Source organism: Urtica dioica, chromosome 3 (assembly GCF_054948205.1).
Source record: "Urtica dioica subsp. dioica isolate 48M chromosome 3, U.dioica_male_clone48M_v1_H2, whole genome shotgun sequence".
Taxonomy (NCBI): domain Eukaryota; kingdom Viridiplantae; phylum Streptophyta; class Magnoliopsida; order Rosales; family Urticaceae; genus Urtica; species Urtica dioica.
The window spans coordinates 47,626,079-47,650,307 of record NC_142758.1 but is presented as its reverse complement, the minus strand read 5'-3'; the positions used below and the strand labels follow the sequence as shown (position 1 = coordinate 47,650,307).

The following is a 24,229-nucleotide window of genomic DNA, read 5'->3' as shown; positions in this document are numbered from 1 at the left end:
GTACAAGGTTTCGTCATTCTTCGGCTTTGCGAGGAACGGGGGGGAGGTGAAATAGGCTTTCATATCGCGGAATGCTTCCTCGCACTCCTCCGTCCATACGAACCCGTTGGTCTTCTTCAGTGCCTTGAAGAACGGTTGGCACCTATCAGTGGCTTTGGAAACGAATCGCGTCAGGGCGGCGATCCTTCCCGTCAAGCTTTGAACTTCTTTGACTTTTTGTGGCGACCTCATCTCTAAGATCGCCTTAATCTTCTCAGGATTGGCTTCGATCCCGCGGCGGCTCACCATGTAGCCCAGAAACTTTCCAGACTCGACCCCGAAAGCGCACTTGTTGGGGTTGAGCTTCATTTTGTAGCGTCGCAGGATCGTGAACATTTCCTTAAGGTCTCGAACGTGGTCGTGGGTTTTGAGGCTTTTGACAAGCATGTCGTCCACGTAGACCTCCATAGTTTTGCCAATTTGATTGGCGAACATGCGGTTCACCAACCTTTGATACGTCGCTCCCGCGCTTTTGAGGCCAAAGGGCATGACCTTGTAACAGTAAAGTCCGCGGTTCGTAACAAAGGTGGTTTTGATCTGATCCGGCTCGTGCATGCGGATCTGGTTGTAGCCTGAATAGGCGTCCATGAAGCTCAGCAACTCGTGGCCCGCCGTGGCGTCCACGAGCTGCTCGATCCTCGGGAGAAGGAAGCTGTCTTTCGGGCAGGCTTTGTTGAGATCTTTGTAATCGATACAGATCCGCCACTTCCCGTTTGGCTTCTTGACCATCACCACATTGGACACCCACTTGGGGTGCTCCGCCTCCCTGATGAAGTCGGCGGCGAGAAGTTTGTCAACTTCTTTACCAATGGCTTGGTACCTCTCCCCACTGAACGTCCGCCGCGGTTGGACGCGCTCGGCCACTCTCTTGTCGTCGTTGAGACGATGAACCATTATTTCGGGGTCGATCCCCGGCATGTCGGCGTGTGTCCACGCGAAGACATCTTTGTGCTCTCGGAGGAAAGCGGCGAGCTCGGTTCGGACCTCATATGGGAGTTGGGCGCCTACCTTGACTACTTGGTCAGGCTTGGCGTCGTCCAACACGACGGGAACGAGGTCGTCCGACGTCTCCACCTTTCGACGCTCGACATCGTCCCTTTGGTCTAGCTCTCCGAAGGTGCCTCCCTCCTCTAACTTGCACGGGAATTTGTCCCCGAGTTGGAAGACGGTGCTCACCATCTTTCCTTTCCCTTTTCCGTCCACGCCCTGGATGTAGCACATCCTCGCCATGGATTGGTCTCCCAACATCACGGCGATTCCTTTCTCAGTCGGGAACTTCATCATCAGGTGGTACGTGGACGTTATGGCTCTCAACCGATTGAGAGTCGGGCGGCCGACGATGATGTTGTAAGCCGAGGGCTGATCCACTACTAGGAACGACACGATGTGGATAACCTCGAGCCCCCCCGGCGTACCGAAGGTAACCGGGAGGTCGATAGTTCCCTCCGTCATGACCCTCTCCCCGGAGAAGCCGAAGAGCGGGGTTGAGATTGGGGTCGGTCTCATCCCGGATAGCTTCATCCTGTCCAACGCCGACTTGAAGATTATGTCGGCGGAGCTCCCATTGTCGATCAGGATTCTCCGGACGAGGTTGTTGGCAACCGAGGCAGAGACGACTATCGCGTCGTTGTGTGGATGGAGTACTCGCGCCGCTTCTTGTCCGGTGAAGAACATGGATTCGAAGGGGGCCGGAGGAGGGGCCTCGTATATATGGTTGATGTAGTGCGCTATTTTTCCTTGGGAAACTTCGCGCACGTACTTCTTCCTTTGCGTAGCCGAGTCTCCGAACTCCGGGCCGCCCAAGATCGCGCCCACGACGTGAAGTTGCGAGCTCTCTAGTTCTTCGTTTGCCGCGCGGTCCGTGACAGTCACCGTCGCCGGACCTTTCTTTCCTTGCCGCGGGCGGCCTCCGTGCGCCGCGGCCGTCCCGATAGTTCTAAGGACGTACTCTTTTAGTTTCCCATCTTGAATCAGGGCTTCAATCTGACGCTTGAGTTGATAGCATTCGGATGTCAGGTGCCCGTGATCCTGATGGTAGTCACAGTACTTGCTTTGATCCCTCTTGGCGGGATCCTTCGTGAGGGGGGTCGGACTCCCCAGCTTGTCACGGTGCAGAGCTAGGATTCGCTCCGGCGAAGTGTTCAGAGGAGTGAATGTCGAGAACTTTCGGAAGCTATCGACATGTGGCGGCCTCGGCCCGGGGAGGGAGCGACCGTTAGGGGCCTGGCTTCCCTTATTCCTCCTCTTCCGAGGGTCGGGACGATCTTCATCTCGATCGTCGCGGCGGCGACTCCCTTGTCCTCCTGACTTTCGGCCATCTCGGCCATCGAGATAGTCCTCGACTCCCATATACGTGCGGGTTCTCGCCATTAGCTCCGCCATGTCTCGTGGGACTTGGCCAACAATAGACTTGAGGAAGTCGCTCGTGCGGACTCCCTCGGTGATCGCCGTGATGGCGTCCCTGTCGTCGAACCCTTCGACCTTGTGAGACTCCTCGGTGAAGCGAGCGAGGTATTGTCTCAACGTCTCGTCTCTTCCTTGTCGGATAGAGAGGAGGTGGGTCTTTGGTTTCTTTTGCGCCACGAGGGTGGCGAACCGGGCAAGAAACGCCTCTCGCAAGGCCCGGAAAGACGGGATGCTTCCCGGCCTCAAACTTCGGAACCACTCAAACCCCGACCCTGTGAGGGTCAGGCTGAAGGCTTGGCAGAGGGTAGCGTCTGTCTGCCCTTGCATCGTCATCCACGTCTCGTAGTGTTGGACGTGGAAGTGGGGGTCCGTACGTCCATCGTAGGGGGGAATGGACGGTAACTTGAAGTTTCCCACGCATGGTTGCGCGAGGACTTGTGCGGCGAAGGGAGAGTATGATTCCTCGATCCCTCCGTACGGCCTTTGCCTCCCTGACTCCCTCATCTCGATGATTTGATTTTGGAGGCTCTGAATCATCGTGACCATGTCGAGCCCATTAGCGGGGCCGACCGTCGGGGCCACGGGAGTCACCGGTTGGCGTTCGTTGGACGCTTGGTCCACGACATTGGCCTGAGGCCGGCCGAGAGTTGCAGCGGGGAGCGCGTCCCTTCGAGAGTTTAGCCTTTGGCGGAGATCCTCCCCTCGGGAGTTTCTCTGCGCCGTCAAGCGCTCTCTAAGGTCCATGCTTGGTGCGGGGCGAGGCGAGGTCACCCTTGGTCGGACCGTCCGACGGGCGCTTCGGCTATCGGCCCCATCATCTACCAGAGTCGCTCTCTCCTCGGCGAGGGGCCGTGTCCGGCCGCCTCTTGAAACCGAGGGGGCGAGTCCCCGGGAATGTGACCGTGCCTGCTGCCGTGCCAGGTGCGACGGCCCGGCCAAAGCATTGTTAGACCTCTCGGGCCGTGAAGGGGCAAGGCTGGGCGTTGCCTCATTGGTCCTCGACTCCCCCACATATTTGGGGTCGGAGTCGTCTTGGGCGGACCTATCTTCAATGTCATAGCCGAGGAGGTCAGCTATGAGCGTACCGTCGACGTCGGGGCGGTCAAGGAGCTCCGCAAGCCGCCGGGCCGTGTCCTCTCGGAGCTCGGCCTCGGGGTCGTTCATCGGGTCTTGGGGCTGGCTCTCGCTATCGCGAGGTTGCCCTTCAAGACGATGTGCGAGGCGTCGAAGGCCGTACCTCGAGCTCGTCGCTCGGGTACCTGCGGAGGTGGTGGGAATGTGACTCATCTCTCGAGAGTCGTGAGAACAAAGGGAGAAAACTGGTAGAGGGAATGCGTCGTCAAGGTCGAGAGATCCCCTGCTTCTAGCGCCAAAATGTTGTCGCAGTTTTTCGGACAACGATTTAGGAGTCGCAGACGGTCAGACCCAAGGCCGGACCAAGTGGTCTCGTCTCGACTCGAGTGTGTCGGACTTGGTATCCCAAGTCGTCCCTTAGCTGTCTGTGGTATCTGTCTCGTCCAGGCACCTGAAAAGCAAGCAAAAAAGGTGTGAACTACAAAGGGGAAACAGAGGGGTTGCCTCTGTTTACCTCTCCGACACTCAACATTAGTAGGATTGAGGTGGTTTGTAGAGGGTTTAGTGTTTAGAGGTCGAGACTTGAGAGAAACGAGCGAGGTACGAGTTCGGCAGCTTTTCAGTACTCAAATTCGGATTACCTGGGTCAAGGGAGAGACCCTCATATTTATAGGCGGCCAAGGGGTGTTTGGGGAACCCCTTGGCCGAGCGCCGGTCTTGGAGAGCCGGCCTTGGAGCGCCGGCCATGGCGAGCGCCGGCCTTGGAGAGCCGGCCTTGGAGAGCCGGCCTTGGAGCGCCGGCCTTGGAGCGCCGGCCTTGGAGAGCCGGCCTTGGAGAGCCGGCCATGGAGAGCCGGCCTTGGCGAGCGCCGGCCCCGGACGAGCCCCGGGCTCAGGACGGCCGCCAGCGTGGCTGTCGTCGATCTACCGGACCGAGACGGACCGGTAACACTTTATAACATTGTGATCGTTTTTTTTTTAATGAAATTTAATATCTAATCAACGTAAAACATATTTATTTTAGTTTGTTTTTAATTCTTAAAACTATCTATCATTAAAATAGAACAAAGCACTAAAAAAATTATTTTTTTAATCTTTATTCAGTGTTTTATAGCTCTATCTATAATTTATTTAGCTTCTTTATTTAAAATATATTTTCTCGAATATTTATTTAGTTTGAATATATGTTTTCTCTGTTTAGGAGTTAATTTTTTTTTTTAAAGAAAATTTTATAAAATTAATAATTTGTAGACTAATATGATCCAAAAATAGTGACCAAAATGTCACAATAACAAAAGAATAGGCAGTATTGCCGGTAGTATTTGCATTGAAAAAAAAAAAAAATTAACGCTTAATAATTAATTTTCGCTTCAGGCCCTCGTTAAGTAATGTCTTTTGGGCTGGCTCTGTACACAACAATAAAATCATAACAATATATCACACAACGATAAATTTTACTCGTCTCTCTCGTTACCCTCTCTCTGCTTCAAGATGCTCGACGACGAGTCTCTGGTATGTTTCGTCTAATTCGGTAGCAATCTTTGAATGTTTATTTTGATTAAGAATATTTGTATAATCTTGAAATCTCAGGTAACGGATTTGGAGGCGAAGAATCGGGACATGGGTTTAGAAGACGATGCAACAAAGACCGATGTACGTGTTGTCCCTGAAATTTATATTTCAATATACGCTGTTAAAATCGCAATTTAACCCCAGTAATTGCTGGGTTTCGATCGTACAGGCCGATCAAGTGTTGCAAGATGAGATAAGCAAATTGAAGATCAAAACGGTGCGTCTTTTTTTATAGCGCGATTATTCTTCCTCCAATTTGATTAAGAATTTTGTGGGGAATAATTTTATAATCTGAAACTGTTGGCGTGTCAGGCAAGTGATTCGGAGGAGGAGAATGGGGACATGGATTATGAAGACGATTCAAATGTTGTCCCTGAAATTCCAATTCAAATTTTCAATTTCAATGTATGTATGCTGTGAATCGCAATTTAATTGTAGTATTAAGTGGTGGGTTTTGATTTTGCAGGCATCACAAATGTCTGTAGAAGAGATAAATTTGTATGATGGAGAAGATTTCGATGATAACAACTTCCGTGTGAAGGGCAAAAAGGTCCGTCCTTTTTACAGCGATGAATCAAATGAGAAGGAGAAGAAGAAAACGGAGGAGAAAAAAGAGGAGACGATGCCACTGATCCGGCTCGAACCGGAAGACTGTATTTTCGCTCCTGTGACTTGGCCCGCCGACCCAACGGCTAAGGAGGCCATCGAAGCGGCCAGAGTCGCACTGAGATTACACAACAACAAGAACGTCACTGAGGTTAGACTCGAGATTGATTGATTGATTGATTGATTGATTGGTATTAATGATCTTGATTGAATGAATGAATGGACTAGGGTGCGGATAATTTGGAGCTGAAGAGGGTCGTGGATGCGGACGCGACCGATGTGGTGGGGCTGAATGTGCGACTTGTGTTGGAAGCGACGAACGGAAGCTTTTACAGGGCCGAGCTCGATATCAACAATCCCGATGACGAAGACGACTTCCTCGTTTGCTTTCGACCCTGCTCTATCGACGAGACGCTTGGCGCAAATTATTACATTTAGATTGCCTTTTGACTTGTTTCTAATCTCTTACGGTGTCATCGGTATCATGTTGATAACTACTTGGTCCTTTAACAATACGTTTTTTGACTTGGGATTTGTTAGAATCCATTACTAATGAATGATTTGTTTCTTCTAAAAAAAAAAAAAAAAAAAAAAAACGATGTGTCTTGTTACATAATCTGAAATTCATCCTCTCAAGTGATCCTTCTTCACCCTCTCAACTCCAGCTTTTTTTTTCCAAATCTTTTCAACTCTTGATCAGTCATCGTGTGGTTATCTTTCTTCAAACGACATAAAATAACAATATATTGTCAATCAACTAAGTGTATGATTAAGCAATAAATATTGATTATATGTTCACGTTCCGCTAAAGTAATATAGTGGAATAAATAAAAACGTAGAACTCAAGAGGATTATGTAATAAAATCAAGAAAAAAGGAAAATGATGGAATCGTAAAATGTCTTGGTCGGAAAAACAACGGATACTAGTAGCTTAATTCAATGGAGGCAATACTAAAAGTAGTAAAAGAAAAACTCTTGAGCAATGATAGAAGATTGGAGGAGAGTTGTCAATTTTCCTCTTTTTCTTCACGTTAATCTTCAAAACTCAAACGAAAAACTAGAACAAAATTTAAATAGACTTTTAGATTTATTTTTACTCGTGTGATTACCCTAATTTTTACTTGCTTTATAGAGCGTTGAGAAACATTTTTGGAGTCACAAAATGTCCAGGTATAGAAGGGAAAACTATTTTTTTTTCCCTCTTTAGACGAGAAAGCAAAAACTAGTTGAAAATCCTTTATCACGCACTTTGGAGTTGACATATTTTATTATTACCAAGTACATAAGTTATGTTTCAAATAATTCTGTTTCCATCTAAAATTAAAAAAAAATTCTCGCTAAAAATCACTTGGTGCATTTTTTTCGTAGGCGCGCCATCAAACCTTTGATGACACCTCTTTTTTTTTCTTGGTGACCGTCGAACTGGCTGATTTTGTTCCATAGGTATTGTCCCTTTTTCATGTTCCTGCACAAAATATAATTGTTCAAAGATATTTTATGCTACCAAAAACATTCATCCGGGCTTCAAAAATATTAATATAGATTCAACTTCTCATATATAGACAATAACAAATTTACCTTACTCTCAAATTAGTTTTTCTACCTAGTGTTATTATACTGCCTGAAAACTTCAAAATTATTATCAAGACACACTTTACAAGGTAATTAACTTAGTGAAAATATTATTAATGTATCTTTCAGAATTATTAATCTACTATCCAAAACACACAAACAATAGCGAATAGATCATTTTCCAAAACGTTCGTCCAAACGAAGCAACAAAGTGTCAATATTCCAATATTCCTTATCATGCTTTTAAAAAAAATTAATGTCTGTTCAAAACACAAAAAATAACAAAATATCATCTTAAAAATCCAGCAAGTATTTTAGAAAGCATGGTTTAGCTTTTTGAACAAAGATTAATATTTTTGAAAGTAGGATAATCACAAAAAGCATAAATGAAACACACATAAAGAGCCATTTTGCTTAAATCTTCAAATCATGAAGAAAGTGTCACTTTAATGCATCTTTCAAAAAGATTAATCATACATTAATCAAGGAACCGCTCAAAGTCTTTTGCACAACAGTAGTTACTAAATAATCAAAGGATCTTAGGTATTGCCAGTACACAAATCATGGAAACTCATCACTAAAAAAATGCAAAGTAGAAGATAAAAAAAGCGGACGCTATTCTTTCCTATCTCATAATATGCTCAAGCATTCACATACTTCTCTCGTTTTGGTAGATTTGTCTGTAACTACAGAAAATTTCATTTACGATATTAATCAAATTTTATATTTTTGTACTCGAAATCTTGTATTTTTCCTTAGATATTTTTTTATAATATTTTTGTTTGTAAAAATCTATCTGGATTTTATCCTTCATAAAACAATTACAACAAGGGAAAATGATGGAATGCTGGGATCGTAAAACTGGGGGTTGTCTTGGTCGGAAAAACAACGAATACTACTAGCTTAATTCAATGGAGGCAATATTAAAAGAAGTAGAAGAAGAAAAAGTTTTGAGCAAAGTTTGAGATTGGAGGAGAGTTGTCAATTTTCCTCTTTTTCTTCACCTTTGATCTTCAAAACTCAAACGAAAAATTAGAACAAATTTAAATAGGCTTTTAGATTTATTTTTGACTGTGTGATTACCCTAATTTATACTTGATTTATAGAGGGTTGAGAAACATTTTCGGATAAAAAACGTCCAGAAATAGAAGAGGAAACTGTTTTTTTTTTTTCTCTCTAGCTAAAAGTGCACTTTCCCTTTTTTATGACGAGAAAGCAAAAACTGGCTGGAAAATCTTTTATTGCGCACTTTAGAGCTGACATCTTTTATTATTCTTCAACCAAGTACATAAGTTATGTTTCAAATATTTCTTTTCCATCTAAAATTAAAAAAAAAAAATCTCGCTAAAAATCACTGGGTGCATTTTTTTTTCCTGGATGTGCCATCAAACCCTCGGTGACACCTCTCTTTTTTTATTGGTGATCGTCGAACCGGCTGATTTGGTTCCATAGGTATTGTCCCTTTTTCATGTTCCTGCACAAAATATAATTATTCAAAGATATTTTACGCTGCCAAAAATATTCATCCGATTGTTCTTTCTACCGAGTGTTATCATACTGCCTGAAAACTCCAAAATTATTATCAAGACACACTTTACAGGGTAATTAACTTAGTGAAAATATTATTAATGTATCTTTCAGAATTATTAATCTACTATTCAAAACATACAAACAATAGCGAATAGATCATTTTCCAAAACGTTCGTCCAAACGAAGCTACAAAATTGTTAGCAATATTATATTAATATTGACAGAAATACAAGACAATTTGCATGGAAGAAAATTAAACGAAAAAAACAAATTACAAATAAAAACCGGCTAAACCATAGAACCGGAAAAAACAAATCGGAGAAGATGGAAAGAAACAGTCGAGGCCCGTTGGACGGTTTCTTTGAAGCTTTTTATCGCCCTCCCACGGATTCTGGAATACGTGAGTGAAAGCCTCCCAGGATACAACGACTACAGAGGCAAGCTTAGCACCAATAGGCTTGACTCTCAGCGAACTAGGACCTGTGCGAAACTATCACCACGACAAAAGAGAAGAAATTTTTTTCTGGAGAGGGGAGAGTTCGGAACAGTAGGAGAGATGGATTTCTTCTGTGTGTTCTGAATGAGAGCTGAAGCCTCCTTATATAGGCCAAGGCTCAGCAAAGGGTCCGGTTTTGAAACAAACCGTCCAGCCTTAAAGGCATTTAACGCTCATGATGAGGCTGTTACCATCGGCCATTAACGTACTGCTCAACCGTTCAACGTTCACGAGTAAAGGTGGCATTAACCCAAGGTTTAATTCCCAATGTAACAAAAGAAAGCCCGAGACAGAGACAATTCCCGAAACCCGAAACCTGAGCCCGAAACCCGAAACCCGAGCCCGGCCCGGCCCGGCTCGGCTCGGCGGCGGCGGCGCGTGTGTGTGTACGCGCGCGCGCGTGAGGGGTTAAGGGTTAACCCACACACACTCTCCTCTCTTGCACTTGGATATCCACTAGTTAAAGATGATAGTATTTAAACACTACCACAACACACATCCTCAACTAATGTGAGACTCTTGGTATTCCACTTCCATAATCCAACATAAATGTGTTTCTTTAGTCTACTTTGAGCATCAATTTCCCATTCATCCTAGGTCCGATTTTGGCAAACAAATATTCAATTTTATACCCCTCGTTACGAGGAATCCGTATCACTTGGAATTATTCAAATCCGATGAGCGGACCCCACTTAAATTGTTGCCACAAATCAGTCATACACATGTAAATAAATACTATTTATTTACTTAATTTCCAACAAAAATGTCAATATTCCAATATTCCTTATTATGCTTTAAAAAAAATAATCTCTGTTCAAAACACAAAAAATAACAACGGTAGTGTTTGGCAACGCTTTTTTTGACCGGTTTTTGTTTTTAGTAAAAACCAAACCGCAAGATTGCTGTTTGGTAAAACAGTTGTTGGTAAAAACTTGAAAAACGATTTTGCAAATTGTACTAATATTCGCAAAGCTAGGAAACTCAGCTTTCTGGAAAAGCGATTTTAGTTCCTCAACACAATTACTGTTATATCCTCGTTTTTTTTTTAAATCCGGAAAATTATATCCTAAAAACACTCTAACAAATAGACTTGTTCTTAAGGCTCACGTACAAACCAAGTATGCAAAAAAGAAAAAGTAAACAAATATCTCCTAAAATTTCTAAACAGATTATAAAAAATTTCTCCTATATAGCGTAAGTGTATAAATAAATCAACAAATTTTATCAAAATCATTCAGAAAATACAGAGTTTCATATTAAAAAAACGATGTACACAACGCTCTAACCAGGGACGAGTTTGAAGCAGATCTCTCAATAACGCTCTACACAACGTTTGGGGAAGAAACTGAAAAGAAGATTCAAGGTTAGTCTTTTTTGTTTGTGTTTCTAAATAATCTTAGTAGTAGACATTAAAGTGTAAAAAACGAAGAAATAAAACAAACCTAGTTGTTATTCGTTATGAATATAAGTCTGTCAGCCCGGCCAGTCGTGCGCGGCGAGCTCGAGGCGTTTCTTCGCCCACTCGGTGTCTCCTGCTCCGCCGCCGAGCTCTGCTCAGAAACCCCTAAACCCCCCAGCTGAAAAATCTAAAAATCAAAACCACCTAACAAAAAAATCAGATCAACGTAGATGATGAAAAACCTAGAGCTCAACCGAAATGAAGAAAAAAATCAAAGAACGGAATCAAATAATCGCTCGCTCGCTCGAACAATATAACCTAGAAATCGAAACCCCTAAACAAAAAAATCAGATGAACGTAGATGATGAAAAACCTAGAGCTAAACCGAAACGAAGAAAAAAAAAATCAAAGAATCTCTCGCTCGACGGAATCGAACCAGAGAACCCAGAAGTCGCTCGCTCGCTCTCTCTCTCTCTCTCTCTCTCTCTCTCTCTAAAAATGTCGCAACTAGTAGGTGTCGAGAAAGAGAAAAGTTGTGAACCTCACCGACTGAACGAAAAGAAATTGGGAAAAACTTTAACCCTGGTTAAGTAAGTGCACCGTTTGTATATCCCAAATTAACTCATCCGTATACTTATATGTTATATCCCAAATTATTGTATTATTAATTTATTATATATTAGTCAAAACAATAATATAATTCATTTGGTAGTAACTCAGGCAGACATATCAGGTTTGCGGAATCTTGAATAAGAACAAAAAAGTTGAGATCGTTGAAATAATATGAGAAGTGAAAGGTTCCGTTCTTGATCAGTTGCAGGATGGAGATGCCCCTGAGGTCCAAAAGAAAGTTCTCTTCTGCTTCCGTCTTATGTCACGCTCATATGCAGACCCAGCAAAGGCTGAAGAAAACTTTCAGTTTCTTGATCAATTGAAGGATGTTAATGTCTGGAAGATTCTTACGAGTCTAGTTGATCCGAATACTAGTTTTCATCAAGCTTGTACTTTCAGGGTAAGACTAATCTTTTACTAGCGTTATAAGCTGTCAAAATGTATCTTATACCATATTAACAGTATTTCCAGAATTGTAGGATGCTAAGTTCTGTTTACAATCTAAACTAAATCATTGAGCTCGGAAATTACTACCACTAGTTTAGTGAATTTTATTTATTTATTTGCTATGTTCAGAAATCTGATTTATACTTTGAATTTAAACTCGAGCTGAACATTTTTCAAATTCAAAGTGGAGTTCGGATGTCAAGCTCCAGTTATATTCTCACATATTTAGCTTTCACATGTTGGTCGTCTTTAACAGATTAGTAATCTCACCTTTTATGGACGCTTCTATACATACAGGAAGATTTACTAAAGATTCTTGGAGAGAATCGACCGGGAACAAGCTTCACCAAAGTTGGATGGGAGAATATGGTGAAAAATATTTCCGAGAAAACACAGAGGGGATACGATAAAGCTCAATTGAAAAATAAGCTGGAGTTACTGAAAGGTGAATGGAAGCTCTGGAAGCAATTGATCGGAAAAGAAACTGGCCTTGGATGGAATGATAACAATAATACTGTTGACGCAAGCGAAGAGTGGTGGCGTAGTAAAATAAAGGTTTGTATCGAAAATCAAATCAACTTACAAACTTAAAATTTATATTATAACTAAGATACCACTTTTTTGTAGGAGAATAAAAGATTCGGAAAATTTCGCAAAGAAGGCATTTCTCCCGATTTCGAAGATAAACTGGATACGATGTTCAAAGATATAGTTGCAACTGGAGCGTATGCATTTTCTTCTACAACTAACCCTCGTCATTACGGTGGTAGTGAGGCATTTCCTAGTGCTGACAACTTAGAAGAAAGAAGTGATGAATCGGAGGATCCTGTATGTCAGCCGAATCCTCAAAAGAGTTTGAATAATAACAACAAAAATTCCCTAGACATCAATAATTTTCCAAAGTTTAAAAAGGCTGGTGGACGGAGCAAAGTTAGTGGAGCGGCTAAATTAACTTCTCAAATCGAGCGTCTTGTGAAGGCAACAGAAGAGCGTAGCGACACCGTATATGTAGTACGCAAAGAGATGCCTGGTACTAGTATCGCTGAAGTAATGGAAGTTGTTGTGTCACTGCCTGGTATTGTAATCGGAGATCCAACGTGGCTTTTTGCGACCAAACTATTTCAGAGTCGCGAGAAGAGAGAGATGTTTGCAACGATGAAAGATCCACATATTCAAAGTTGTTGGCTCACTTACGAGTATGGTCTACTTTATGGCTCTAATCCAGGAGCAGCTCCAAATATTTCGCGCGTTTGAATTTTTAATCAATTGTATTGAATAAGTGTTCTTATACGAGAACAACATTCATTGTTTTGCATTTGTTGTTTATTTTGTTTTACTATAATAATCAAACAATACGAGAATGTTAGTCTCGTTTATATTTGTGACGACCCGACTTTTCGGACCGTCTTACTTCTACTTGTTTTCTAAACTTTAATAATTTCTTATAGAAAGATTGGAGGAATTTTTTTTTTCAAAACACATCATACAAAGGTGAACCAAAATTTTAAAGATTTTAAAAAGAAACAAAAGCATTAAAGTAACATATAGATTGCATTTCAAAATATCTTGAGAAGTACTTGACGAAAACATAAAATATGAGATACCGATTTTAAACCAAAGATAGTAGCAAAGTAAAACGTAATCCATAAAATAACTTTCAACGAACTAGAAAACCGTAACTTGTAACGGAAAACATATTTCTTAATAAAGAAAACAAAACCATCAAATTTATTTCTTAATAACTTATAGCGGAAGACTTATTTCGTGAATGGAAACCATGACCCGCCCTCTCGCTATCGACGCGGCTAGTCCACCCCTACTCAGTTCTTTGCGAGTTGTTTACCTACAACACAGACGCATAATTTTTTTTCGAAAAGATGAGCTTACGCTCAGCGAGAATAATATAAAGCTCACAAAATAAAGTAATGCAATGCATGAACCGTTTATTAGTATTTTGAAACTACTCGGTAACTTGATCTTTCTTTTCTTGATTCTATTAGTTCGGGGTGCCCCTAGGGTAGTCGTATCAATTTCAGTGCACACTTTAGATACGAAGTGATGGGGGTTATAAAGTCCCACACTTCGCTCTATCTTTTAAACTTATTAGGGCCTCGGCCCGAGAAATTTCCCCATTAGAGCCTCGGCCCGGGAAACTTCTCCTTAATACCCCTCGAGGCGATACGACTCCCTTGCTTATCTCTATCTTTTCACTTTTAAGATGACATTACATACTGATATGACATGTACATAAAAACTTTCAAACATATGCTCATACAATACATGACTAAAAAAAATATTAACCATGTACATTCTCAAAAATCTACTTTAATTTAACGCTTCATAGTTGACCAAACATAAATCCAACTACTACAATAAATCACACAATCAAATAAAGAAAAACCTACTCCAGCATATAAAGCTTTAAACAAACCATAACATGAATCACAAAATATCATATTTAATTTTGAACTAATCTGTGTTGTAGTGAGATTATTCTCACCTGGATATCGGGAGTTACGATCGTAGATCGTCGAAGGAATTGTACGCTCTAAGAGAATTGGAACCTAATCGGAATAAAAGACTATTGGGATCAGCTGAGAAAAGTATTCAAGACATATTTTAGGTTCTGGAAATTTTCAGAAACGAGATTAGACGCGAAATTACTAAAATACCCTTGGCTATTAGGGTTTCGGGAAAAAAATTAACATTCTGGAAAATTCTGGAAAAATTCTAGAAAATCTGAAATAATATTTTAAAAATAAAACTCTGAATCGAAAAAGTCAGAATTAGTTTTTAAATTTGAGAAAAGACAAAAATAACGAAATACTAAAATATTAGGATTTACTTTGGAAACATCCTGATCTGCGCAATGAATTTGTAACGCTTGTAAAAAAGATCAAAGTGATCCGAAAATTATGAAATTAATTTTTTTGAATAGATGACATACATAAATAAACGTTACAAGAAGAATTGCATTAAAACAATCAACGTAACTGAATTGGTAAGCGTCTAAAAATTGATTTTGAAAATTTGTCAAAACTGTAAAACTGGTACGCGCACTGATCGGACTTTAATCAGAAAATATTCTGTATTTGATAAAATTATTTTTCGATTAAAGATTTAGATAGAAGACATTTAAACCTAACTTTTCCAAAAAGAATCAACGCAAAACAAAATTTGTTAAATCCACAGTAAGCGTATGAAAATTAGGTTTTGATAAAATCCGAACCAGAAACTACTAAAAAAAAATTGTTGTTCATAAGAAAAAGAGAAAACAATAACTATCTATACAATCTAAAGAAAGTACACGATATTACCTTGATTATGATGAAGAGAAACGCTTATTAAAAGCTTTAGACTGTAAAATAAAGATAGATCTAAGAGTATTTGGTGGCTAGGGTTTATATTTGTGAGAGAAGAGAAGTGTATATAGGGAGAGAGAGAGAGAGAGAGAGAGAGAGAGATCGTGAGGGAGGCTGAGAGAGGACCATCAAACAAAAATTTCAAACCCTAGGATAGAGCTATTTATAAGGAGGCTTATAATGAGACCGTCTATTTTTTTTTCATTCTTTTTAACCGCATGAAAAGATAAAATAAAAACCAAGATAAAAAGTTAAGTGCGAAGGATGTTTCTAACGTGTACATATTTTGCCAAAAAAATCTCGCACTTAGTTGCACAAAAAGAAAATATCACGTTTGTTATTATTGTTTCCAATAAAAAAGTGATTCCTCAAACTCTACTTTATAATTAACTATAATATATATAAATATCGTATATGTATATATATACTTATCTGTTACATTATTATAGACAAGATCATATACAAAAAAATTTAAAAACCCACTGACTACAATGCATTCTCTCTTTGGTTTCATGCGTATAAAAAAAAAATACATATATCATAATATTAATATATGTGTTTTACGTTAAAATTCTTTATATATAAACAAGATATTCATATATATATACACACACAAAAGATATTTCTTGAATCTGAAAGTAGAATAAAAACTTAAATAAATCATAAAATTTTATAAACTAATAACAAGCTAAAAAATTTTGGGGTTTCACAATCTCCCCTACTTATTAGAATTTTCGTCCCGAAAATTACTAGAAGTCGGGTAGACCATTAAAACTCTTACTTGAACATACTAAGTCCTTCTAAGAAAAACTCGAGATATCGAGTTTCAAAGTCTACTAATCATTTTCAAGATAACATCGAAAAATTACATGTCTAAGACGATGAAATCAATCTTTAACTCTTTATCACTAATTATTATAGGTACTATTTTAAATAGTACAAAGATAATAAATAAAATATTACCAGACGGGAAGACCGTCTTGAAAACTTTATAGTTTTCTCTATTCTATCACATGATTTCCTAGCTAACTCTAAGAAAATAAAGGAGTGTGTAGCATCGGAGTCAAACAAAACAAAGACGTCATAACGGACTGAGAGAAGCTGACCTGCTACTACATTAGAGGTGTTGGCAAGGGCATCAGCATTGGTGTAGGCATAAATACGATCTTGAGGTGGTGGTGGTGTCTGAGTGTTTGGTGGTGCTTCTAGTCGACCTTGGAAAATCGGTGGCCCTTCGATTGTAGCTTGCATGAAGTTGAGTCGCCCATCACGATCATTTTGCTTGTTTTGGACAATGTTTTGCTTAGGACAATCTTTGAGGAAGTGTCCTAGCTGACCACACTTAAAACACGACATATTGCCCATCTTACATTCTCCTGGGTGCATCCTCCCACATGTGTTGCACTTTGGAAATGATACGTTCTCCGTCTTGACTTTGTAATTTGCATTATTACCATTTTCAGGATAGCTCCGCTTCCTCCCGTTTTCATTCTCGAGGTATTGCGCTTTGCCAACTTGGTCGTTGAGGAGAAACTGACCGGCCTTCTTATTCTTATCTAGTCCTCTATTTTGAGTTATCTCTTCCTTCCTTGCCTTGATGTACTGGTCTCGCTCCTCCTTCACTTGAATCAAATGGTATTCAGCACGCATTGCACGTTTTAGACAGTCTGCAACAGTGGATGGTGGGTGACTTCCACTATCAATAGCTAGAGCCAATTCTGGTCGGAACATTCCCATCATCCTTCTAACTCTGAAAGTAGAATAAAAACTTAAATAAATCATAAAATTTCTTGAATCATAAATAAATCATATATATACACACACACAAAAGATATTTCTTGAATCTGAAAGTAGAATAAAAACTTAAATAAATCATAAAATTTTATAAACTAATAACAAGCTAAAAAATTTTGGGGTTTCACAATATTCCTTGGTTACTTATTTTTTTTAGCATAAATAATGTTTACATTGAATGTTATTTAATCTTATGATATCACATATTCGTTTTCAGGAACAAATGGATACCACATCAGATGATGAGTTCGACATTGTTGCCAAAAAGGAACATAACGAACACAGTGTTCTTATACGGAAAATTACTCATCTGATGCAAATTTATTATGATACATACATACATAAAGTTCCTTGTATGGATTAAAAAAAAACGGGGCATATTTTTCTTCAAGAGATATTGAGGGGAAACAGAATTCGGTGCCAACGACTGTTCAGAATGGAAAAAGAGGTTTTCACAAGTTTGTGCAATAACTTGGAAACAAGTTACGGTTTCAAAGGTTCAAGACATATGACTGCATTGGAGATTTTAGGAATGACTCTAATGATTCTAGGACATGGTCTAGGAAACCGGTTAGTGCAAGAGATGTTTCAACATTCTGGTGAGACGATAAGTCGATATTTTTCGGAGACATTGGATATATTATGTCTCATGGGAGCCAATGTCATAAAACCTGCTGATCCAGAATTTAAGAGTACTCCCAAAGAAATAGCAAACGATCCAAGATATATGTCACATTTTAAGGTATTATACTCATATTTTTGTTATTTATTTTCATCGATACTCTGTATAAATTAATTGAGATATTTGTTTTTTTTTTAGGATTGCATTGGTGCTATAGATGGTGTTCATGTTCCAGCTTCTTTACCTCAAGCAGATCAAATACCGTTTATCGGTAGAAAGAAGATTCCTACTCAAAATGTTATGGCTGTATGTGATTTCAATATGAAATTCACTTTTGTGTATGCTGGTTGGGAAGGTAGCGCTCATGATTCAAGGGTATTCTCTGCCGCTCTTCGTGATACTGAGATTAACTTTCGAAAACCTTCAGAAGGTATGACTTTTTTTTATTTTTTTTATTTTTTTTTATTTTTTATAGCTTTGTCTTGTATATAGTTTAAACTAAATCATTATATTCAACTTGATATGTCACAGGAAAGTATTATCTGGTTGACGCTGGTTATCCTAATTTGCCTGGATATCTTGGTCCGTATAAAGGTCAAACATACCATCTGGAGCATTTTCGTGCAAGAAGAACTCAACCTACTACAAGCAAAGAAATCTTCAATCGTGCACATTCTTCTCTGAGAAGCGTCATCGAGCGGAGCTTTGGAGTGTGGAAAAAAAGATGGAGAACCCTGAATGTCATGCCGAGTTATCCATTCAAAAATCAAGTAAAAATAGTAATCGCAACTATGGCACTGCATAACTATATTCGAATGCATGCAAGACAAGAGATGGATTTTGAAATATTCGACGAGACAGAGGGCGATGGCGAGGGGGATGAAAACGACACAACTGAAGATCAAGATGAAGATTGTCAGACTTCTTCGAGTAGTATGGACAAGTTAAGAGATGAGATTGCTGCAAGTTTAGTAGAAACGATAAATTTGTAGTTTACATTTTTGTCAATAATTAAAAAACTTTATATTAAAAATAAAATAAATTTGTTTCGTCCATATTTTTCTAGTTTGTAATTATAATTCATATATATGCATATAAATAAGTATATAAATAATTATTATTTAATTTATAAGACCATGTCTATTTTAGTCTTTTGCCCATAATATATTTATTTTACCAAACGCTAAATCAGCTTTTGTTACCAGCAACAACTGTTTTATAAACAGTTTACCAAACACCTGTCAGTTTTTAAAAAAAACAGTTTTTTTTTTAAAACAGAAACGAAAAGCACTTTTTTAAAAAACAAAGCTGTGTCAAACGGTGCCATTATATCATCTTTAAAAATCCAGCAAGTAATTTTTTTTTTTTTTTTTTGATGAAAATCTAGCAAGTATTTTAGAAAGCATGATTTAATTTTTTGAATAACTACTACGAATAGGACTTTTGGCTTCGGACGAGTATTGGATGCGATTAATCACATCTAAAGGTGTTACCAGGAATCATAAAAACTTCGGTCATTGAACTTGGTTTTTTTAGCATTGGATGCGACTAGTCGCATCCATGAAATAACCTTGAGTATTGGATGCGATAGAGTCGCATCCAATACTCAATATTAAAGCATGATATAATTCACCCTTTTATTTTCGTTCAATTAATGACGTGTCATTTTTTTCCCAATTTTTTTCATTACCTTCGGATGCGACAAGTCGTATCTATTGTTGGTGATTATAGCACCTTAATAACCATATTAGTTGCGGAATTAATTAACTACACTAACAAGAGCTAAATAATATTATGGTTCTAGATTTACTTATTAATTATTCATGAAAGCAATATCAAGCAACAAACAAGCATAGTTTAAAGATTCAGAGAGACGCTACAGAATCTTCAAGTTTTCACTCCTCCGTCTTCAGTCTTATAAAGACTATCTTCTAGCTTTTAGCTCTTCAATGATAGGAACTCAAGAATGATGACACGTAGTCTTCCGAGACGTAATCTCCGAGGCAAACAAGAAAGATGAGTGGGCACAATCTTTATCTCACTACGATCTAGAACGAGGTGTTTAGATCACACCATGTTTATGAGATTGGAATCACGGAGTTCCAAGAGGGGATAGATGAGAGAGGGTCGGCCAAGAGAGAGGGGGATAGAGTCTCTCGGTCGAAATTTCTAATTCAATTGAATTCTCTATTTCTCTCTTTTGCCTTCTCATGAACCCTTATTTATAGTACTCGAAATGATATATTCATGGAAGTTTCCAGAAATATTTTATTTCTTTTTATTATGTTCACACTAGTGAATCAAAACTCAGCTCTTAGATGTCATTCTATAAATCATATTTTCTCTCTCATCCATCAGATCAATATCTATGAGATTTTATTTTCTGTTTAAATAGATAATATTTAATTATGAGAGAATAAATGTAATATATTATTTCCTATTCAAACATATTCTCTTTAAATATTCATGAGAGAGAATAAATGACAATATCTTATTTCCTTTTAAATATTATTTTCTCTCCTCAATTTAAACAACTAAAGAGAAAATATTGGTAAGTACCAATATATGAAGAAACGAATTTTTGACCACATGGCCAAGGGGATTTGATGCAAATCCTTGTACCTAAATACCAAAAATTCGACTTCTTCATTTTGTGCAAGGCCCAATTGTTTAAAACCCAATTGATCATTTCTTTACTTGGTCCAACAATAAACAAATAAATAATTGATTAATTATTTACTTGGTCAAACAATAAATAATTAATACTGTTGGAGAAACAGAGGTGGTATCAGACACAAACAATTACTTGGTCAAAAACTCTCCAAAGTTCCATGCATATTCCCAACCCATTAATAACAAGAGAATCTCAAAAGCGCAACAAACCTCGGTGAAACGGAGCATCACTCTGACTCAAATTAATTATGAATTTGACTAGCTCACGCGAACTCCTTAATGATAATCGTCAATGCTGTATAGGAGAGTCTCCTCATTCGATGACGAACATAACCATGTCTCCACAAAAAGTGGTGAGTTTAAGATTAGTCCCTGCATTCAGTGCAAGCATTTGTGTTTTTGGCTAGAGAATTTCATGGAATCAAGAATAAAGTATTTATTGTTTAGCTAAGAAAAATATAAGGACAATTTCTTTTGGGCGCTCGTAATAGCGAAATAACAATGGTTGCAGTGGCGGACCCAGGTGGGAGGCTCAAGTGGCCTGCCTCCCCCCCCCCCCCCCCCCCCCCCCCCCCCCAACCAAAAATTTTCGGGGTTAAATTTTTTTTTTTTTTTTTTTTTTTTTTCAGCCTAAACTGAATTTTAGCCCCCCCTCCTTCCAAGTTATGGATCCTCCACTGAATGGTTGTAAATTATGATTCCATGATTATTATATGTTTTTAACATTTACATTTGAAATTGCACAAGTCAACACGTGAGGCAAAGATCCAATCAACCAGTTGAGGTTACAAATCTAGAGCTCGTGTCAGCCTGAACAAAATTGAGCTTCAAAAAAATCTTACAAATCTACACCTTGAATCCCACCACTATATCACTCATTAAACGATGACATCATTGACCGCCATAAACATGATATAGTGAGCAGCTCTCAAGCACGAGTACCATGATGACCGACATAAACATGCAAAGAAATCACACTATTTAAAAAACACCGCATCAACACTTATCATAACAAACCATCTTTCTAAGAAAACTAACATAGATTTCAAGAAAATTGTTTGTCACACAAAAAAAAAAATCAATAAACTTTCCATAATTTCCATACTAATCACAAATGAAGAGACGATCGAGAGTTTTTATTTTTAAAAATTTTGAAAACAATTTTTTTCTATTATCCAGTTTTTGTTTTATTCTCTCCCCTATTTTAAAAAACAAAAAACAAAAACAATTTTACCAAACACGTTTTTTTGCCTAACAGTCAATTTTTTATTTTTAAAAACAAAAAAACAAAAAACAAAAATGTTACCAAACAGGCCCTTAGCTTCTTTATTTAAAATATATTTTCTCGAATATTTATTTAGTTTGAAAATATGTTTTCTCTGTTTAGGAGTTAATTTTTTTTTTTAAAGAAAATTTTATAAAATTAATAATTTATAGACTAAAATGATCCAAAAATAGTGACCAAAATGCCACAATAACAAAAGAATAGGCAGTATTGCCGGTAGTATTTGCATTGAAAAAAATAAAATTAATGCTTAATAATTAATTTTCGCTTCAGGCCCTCGTTATGTCTTTTGGGCTGGCTCTGTACACAACTATAAAATCATAACAATATATCACGCAACGATAAATTTTACTCGTCTCTCTCATTACCCTCTCTCTGCTTCAAGATGCTCGACGACGAGTCTCTGGTATGTTCTATTGTTGCGTCTAATTCGGTAGCAATCTTTGAATGTTTATTTTGATTAAGAATATTTGTATAATCTTGAAATCTCAGGTAACGGATTTGGAGGCGAAGAATCGGGACATGGGTTTAGAAGACGATGCAACAAAGAGCGATGTACGTGTTGTCCCTGAAATTTATATTTCGATATACGCTGTTAAAATCGCAATTTAACCCCAGTAATTGCTGGGTTTCGATCGTACAGGCCGATCAAGTGTTGCAAGATGAGATAAGCAATTTGAAGATCAAAACGGTGCGTCTTTTTTTATAGCGCGATTATTCTTCCTCCAATTTGATTAAGAATTTTGTGGGGAATAATTTTATAATCTGAAACTGTTGGCGTGTCAGGCAAGTGATTCGGAGGAGGAGAATGGGGACATGGATTATGAAGACGATTCAAACGTTGTCCCTGAAATTCAAATTTTCAATTTCAATGTATGTATGCTGTGAATCGCAATTTAATTGTAGTATTAAGTGGTGGGTTTTGATTTTGCAGGCATCACAAATGTCTGTAGAAGAGATAAATTTGTATGATGGAGAAGATTTCGATAAGGACTTCCGTGTGAAGGGCAAAAAGGTCCGTCCTTTTTACGGCGATGAATCAAATGAGAAGGAGGAGAAGAAAACGGAGGAGAAGAAAGACGAGACGATGCCACTGATCCGGCTCGAACCGGAAGACTGTATTTTCGCTCCTGTGACTTGGCCCGCCGACCCAACGGCTCAGGAGACCATCGACGCGGCCAGAGTCGCACTGAGATTACACAACAACAAGAACATCACCGAGGTTAGACTCAAGATTGATTGATTGATTGATTGGTATTAATGATCTTGATTGAATGAATGAATGGATTAGGGTGCGGATAATTTGGAGCTGAAGAGGGTCGTGGATGCGGACGCGACCGATGTGATGGGGCTGTATGTGCGACTTGTGTTGGAAGCGACAAACGGATGCTTTTACAGGGCCGAGGTCGTGATCAACGTTCCCGGTGACAAAGACGACTACCTCGTTTGCTTTCGACCCTGCTCTATCGACGAGACGCTTGGCGCGAATTATTACGTTTAGATTGCCTTTTGACTTGTTTCTAATCTCTTAGGGTGTCATCGGTATCATGTTGATAACTACTTCGTGGTCCTTTTAACAATACGTTTTTTGACTTGGGATTTTTGGTGGAATCCATTGCACATTATCAAAGCTTTTGGTGGGATTTGGTGACTCCCACGTTTTACCAAGCTTTTTTACACTAATGAATGATTTACAAAAAAATCGATATGTCTTTTTACATAATCTGAAATTCACCCTCTCAAGTGATCCTTTTTCACCCTCTCAACTCCCAACTTTTTCCGTATCTTTTCGACTCTTAACTTGATCAGTCATCGTGCGGTTATCTTTCTTCAAACGAACATAAAATTAGTAAATAGAATGTTTTCTTTTCTGACATGACAATTGGTGTGGCATTATTTCAAGGCCCTTTTCTCAGGCTCAATTTGATTCTCAATTGATTATTGTTCAAGGCCTCCAAAATCTTGATTCTGTGGGCTATTTGCACAATCTGATTCCTCAAGTGAATTGGCGGCTGATGTGTTGCACTAGACTTTCGCAGGAAAAAAAATACCTTACTATGGACTCCTAGCCCTCTGGGACTTTCTTAACCTCTCAATTCTACCATTGGAAATACTTCGAATTACGTCCCCGATCATTCATTCACTTGGAACACGATCTTATGGAAAGCTAGAAATCCTTCAAAGATATGTTTTTTCAAAGATCATCCATGCGGAAGAAAGAATCAATAAGTTTGGCATCTCCTTAGCTTCTAAACGTCAATGTTGCACTTATGCGAGTCAAGAGACCATTGATCATCTTTTATTCTCTACCGAAATTGCTGATACTTTGTGGAATTTTTTTTCGGGCTTCCCTCCATTATTGGAGTAAAGAAATCACGAAACTTCACATCTTCTCCAGTTGGTTGAGAGGTAATGTTAAAAATCAATTTATTCATATTAAAATACATGTTTGCTGTTATGGTTTTTTGGGACATATTGAAAAAGAGGTGCAAAACTTATCATGAAGATATCAAAATGCCATATCTCTCCTAGATTTGCTCCAGTGTTCTCGTCAAGGCGTGGTGCAATGGAATTTTGGCCAAAAGGATATCTTCCTCAATTTGGTTAGAAGTGTGGGTCTAACTCACACTCAAAAGCTAGCTTAATAGTAGAGGAATGTCAAACACTTATAATGAGCACATTGCTCAAGTACCTAATAGATCTGGGACATTCTAATAAATTTTGATATAACTCTTAATGA

At 38.9% G+C, this 24,229-nt stretch overlaps 2 protein-coding genes and 1 long non-coding RNA gene across 5 annotated transcripts; all 3 read left to right on the top strand.

Moving 5' to 3' along the window:
* The first annotated feature begins 4,924 nt into the window (after nucleotides 1-4,924).
* Nucleotides 4,925-23,157, top strand: LOC149403274 (uncharacterized). 3 transcript variants are annotated; one of them, XM_089610119.1, is made up of 6 exons: nucleotides 4,925-5,031; nucleotides 5,110-5,172; nucleotides 5,261-5,308; nucleotides 5,404-5,457; nucleotides 22,424-22,711; nucleotides 22,781-23,157. In XM_089610119.1, exons 1-6 carry the CDS (start codon nucleotides 5,011-5,013, stop codon nucleotides 22,988-22,990), a joined length of 684 nt encoding a protein of 227 aa, XP_089466245.1. In that variant the 5' UTR covers nucleotides 4,925-5,010; the 3' UTR covers nucleotides 22,991-23,157. The 3 variants fall into 3 exon arrangements, with proteins under 3 accessions (XP_089466245.1, XP_089466244.1, XP_089466246.1); XM_089610118.1 differs by lacking the exons at nucleotides 4,925-5,031; nucleotides 5,110-5,172; nucleotides 5,261-5,308; nucleotides 5,404-5,457 and adding exons at nucleotides 21,744-21,895; nucleotides 21,982-22,044; nucleotides 22,133-22,180; nucleotides 22,276-22,329; XM_089610120.1 differs by lacking the exons at nucleotides 4,925-5,031; nucleotides 5,110-5,172; nucleotides 5,261-5,308; nucleotides 5,404-5,457 and adding exons at nucleotides 21,744-21,895; nucleotides 21,982-22,044; nucleotides 22,133-22,180.
* Nucleotides 11,410-12,078, top strand: LOC149403276 (uncharacterized). Its single transcript, XR_016296222.1, has 3 exons — nucleotides 11,410-11,427; nucleotides 11,509-11,706; nucleotides 12,051-12,078. It is a non-coding gene; the product is annotated as an uncharacterized LOC149403276 (long non-coding RNA).
* On the top strand, nucleotides 12,120-13,007 carry LOC149403275 (L10-interacting MYB domain-containing protein-like). Its single transcript, XM_089609297.1, has 2 exons — nucleotides 12,120-12,308; nucleotides 12,381-13,007. Exons 1-2 carry the CDS (start codon nucleotides 12,120-12,122, stop codon nucleotides 13,005-13,007), a joined length of 816 nt encoding a protein of 271 aa, XP_089465423.1.
* Nucleotides 23,158-24,229: the final 1,072 nt, after the last annotated feature.

Bases quoted from the DNA above. Each gene is read 5' to 3' on its own strand.
- LOC149403275 (XM_089609297.1), top strand. From the start codon at position 12,120: ATGGTGAAAAATATTTCCGAGAAAACACAGAGGGGATACGATAAAGCT. The intron at 12,309-12,380 runs GTTTGTATCGAA...ACTTTTTTGTAG, and splicing joins GGTGGCGTAGTAAAATAAAG to GAGAATAAAAGATTCGGAAA.
- LOC149403274 (XM_089610119.1), top strand. From the start codon at position 5,011: ATGCTCGACGACGAGTCTCTG. The intron at 5,309-5,403 runs GTGCGTCTTTTT...TTGGCGTGTCAG, and splicing joins GCAAATTGAAGATCAAAACG to GCAAGTGATTCGGAGGAGGA. The intron at 22,712-22,780 runs GTTAGACTCAAG...TGAATGGATTAG, and splicing joins ACAACAAGAACATCACCGAG to GGTGCGGATAATTTGGAGCT.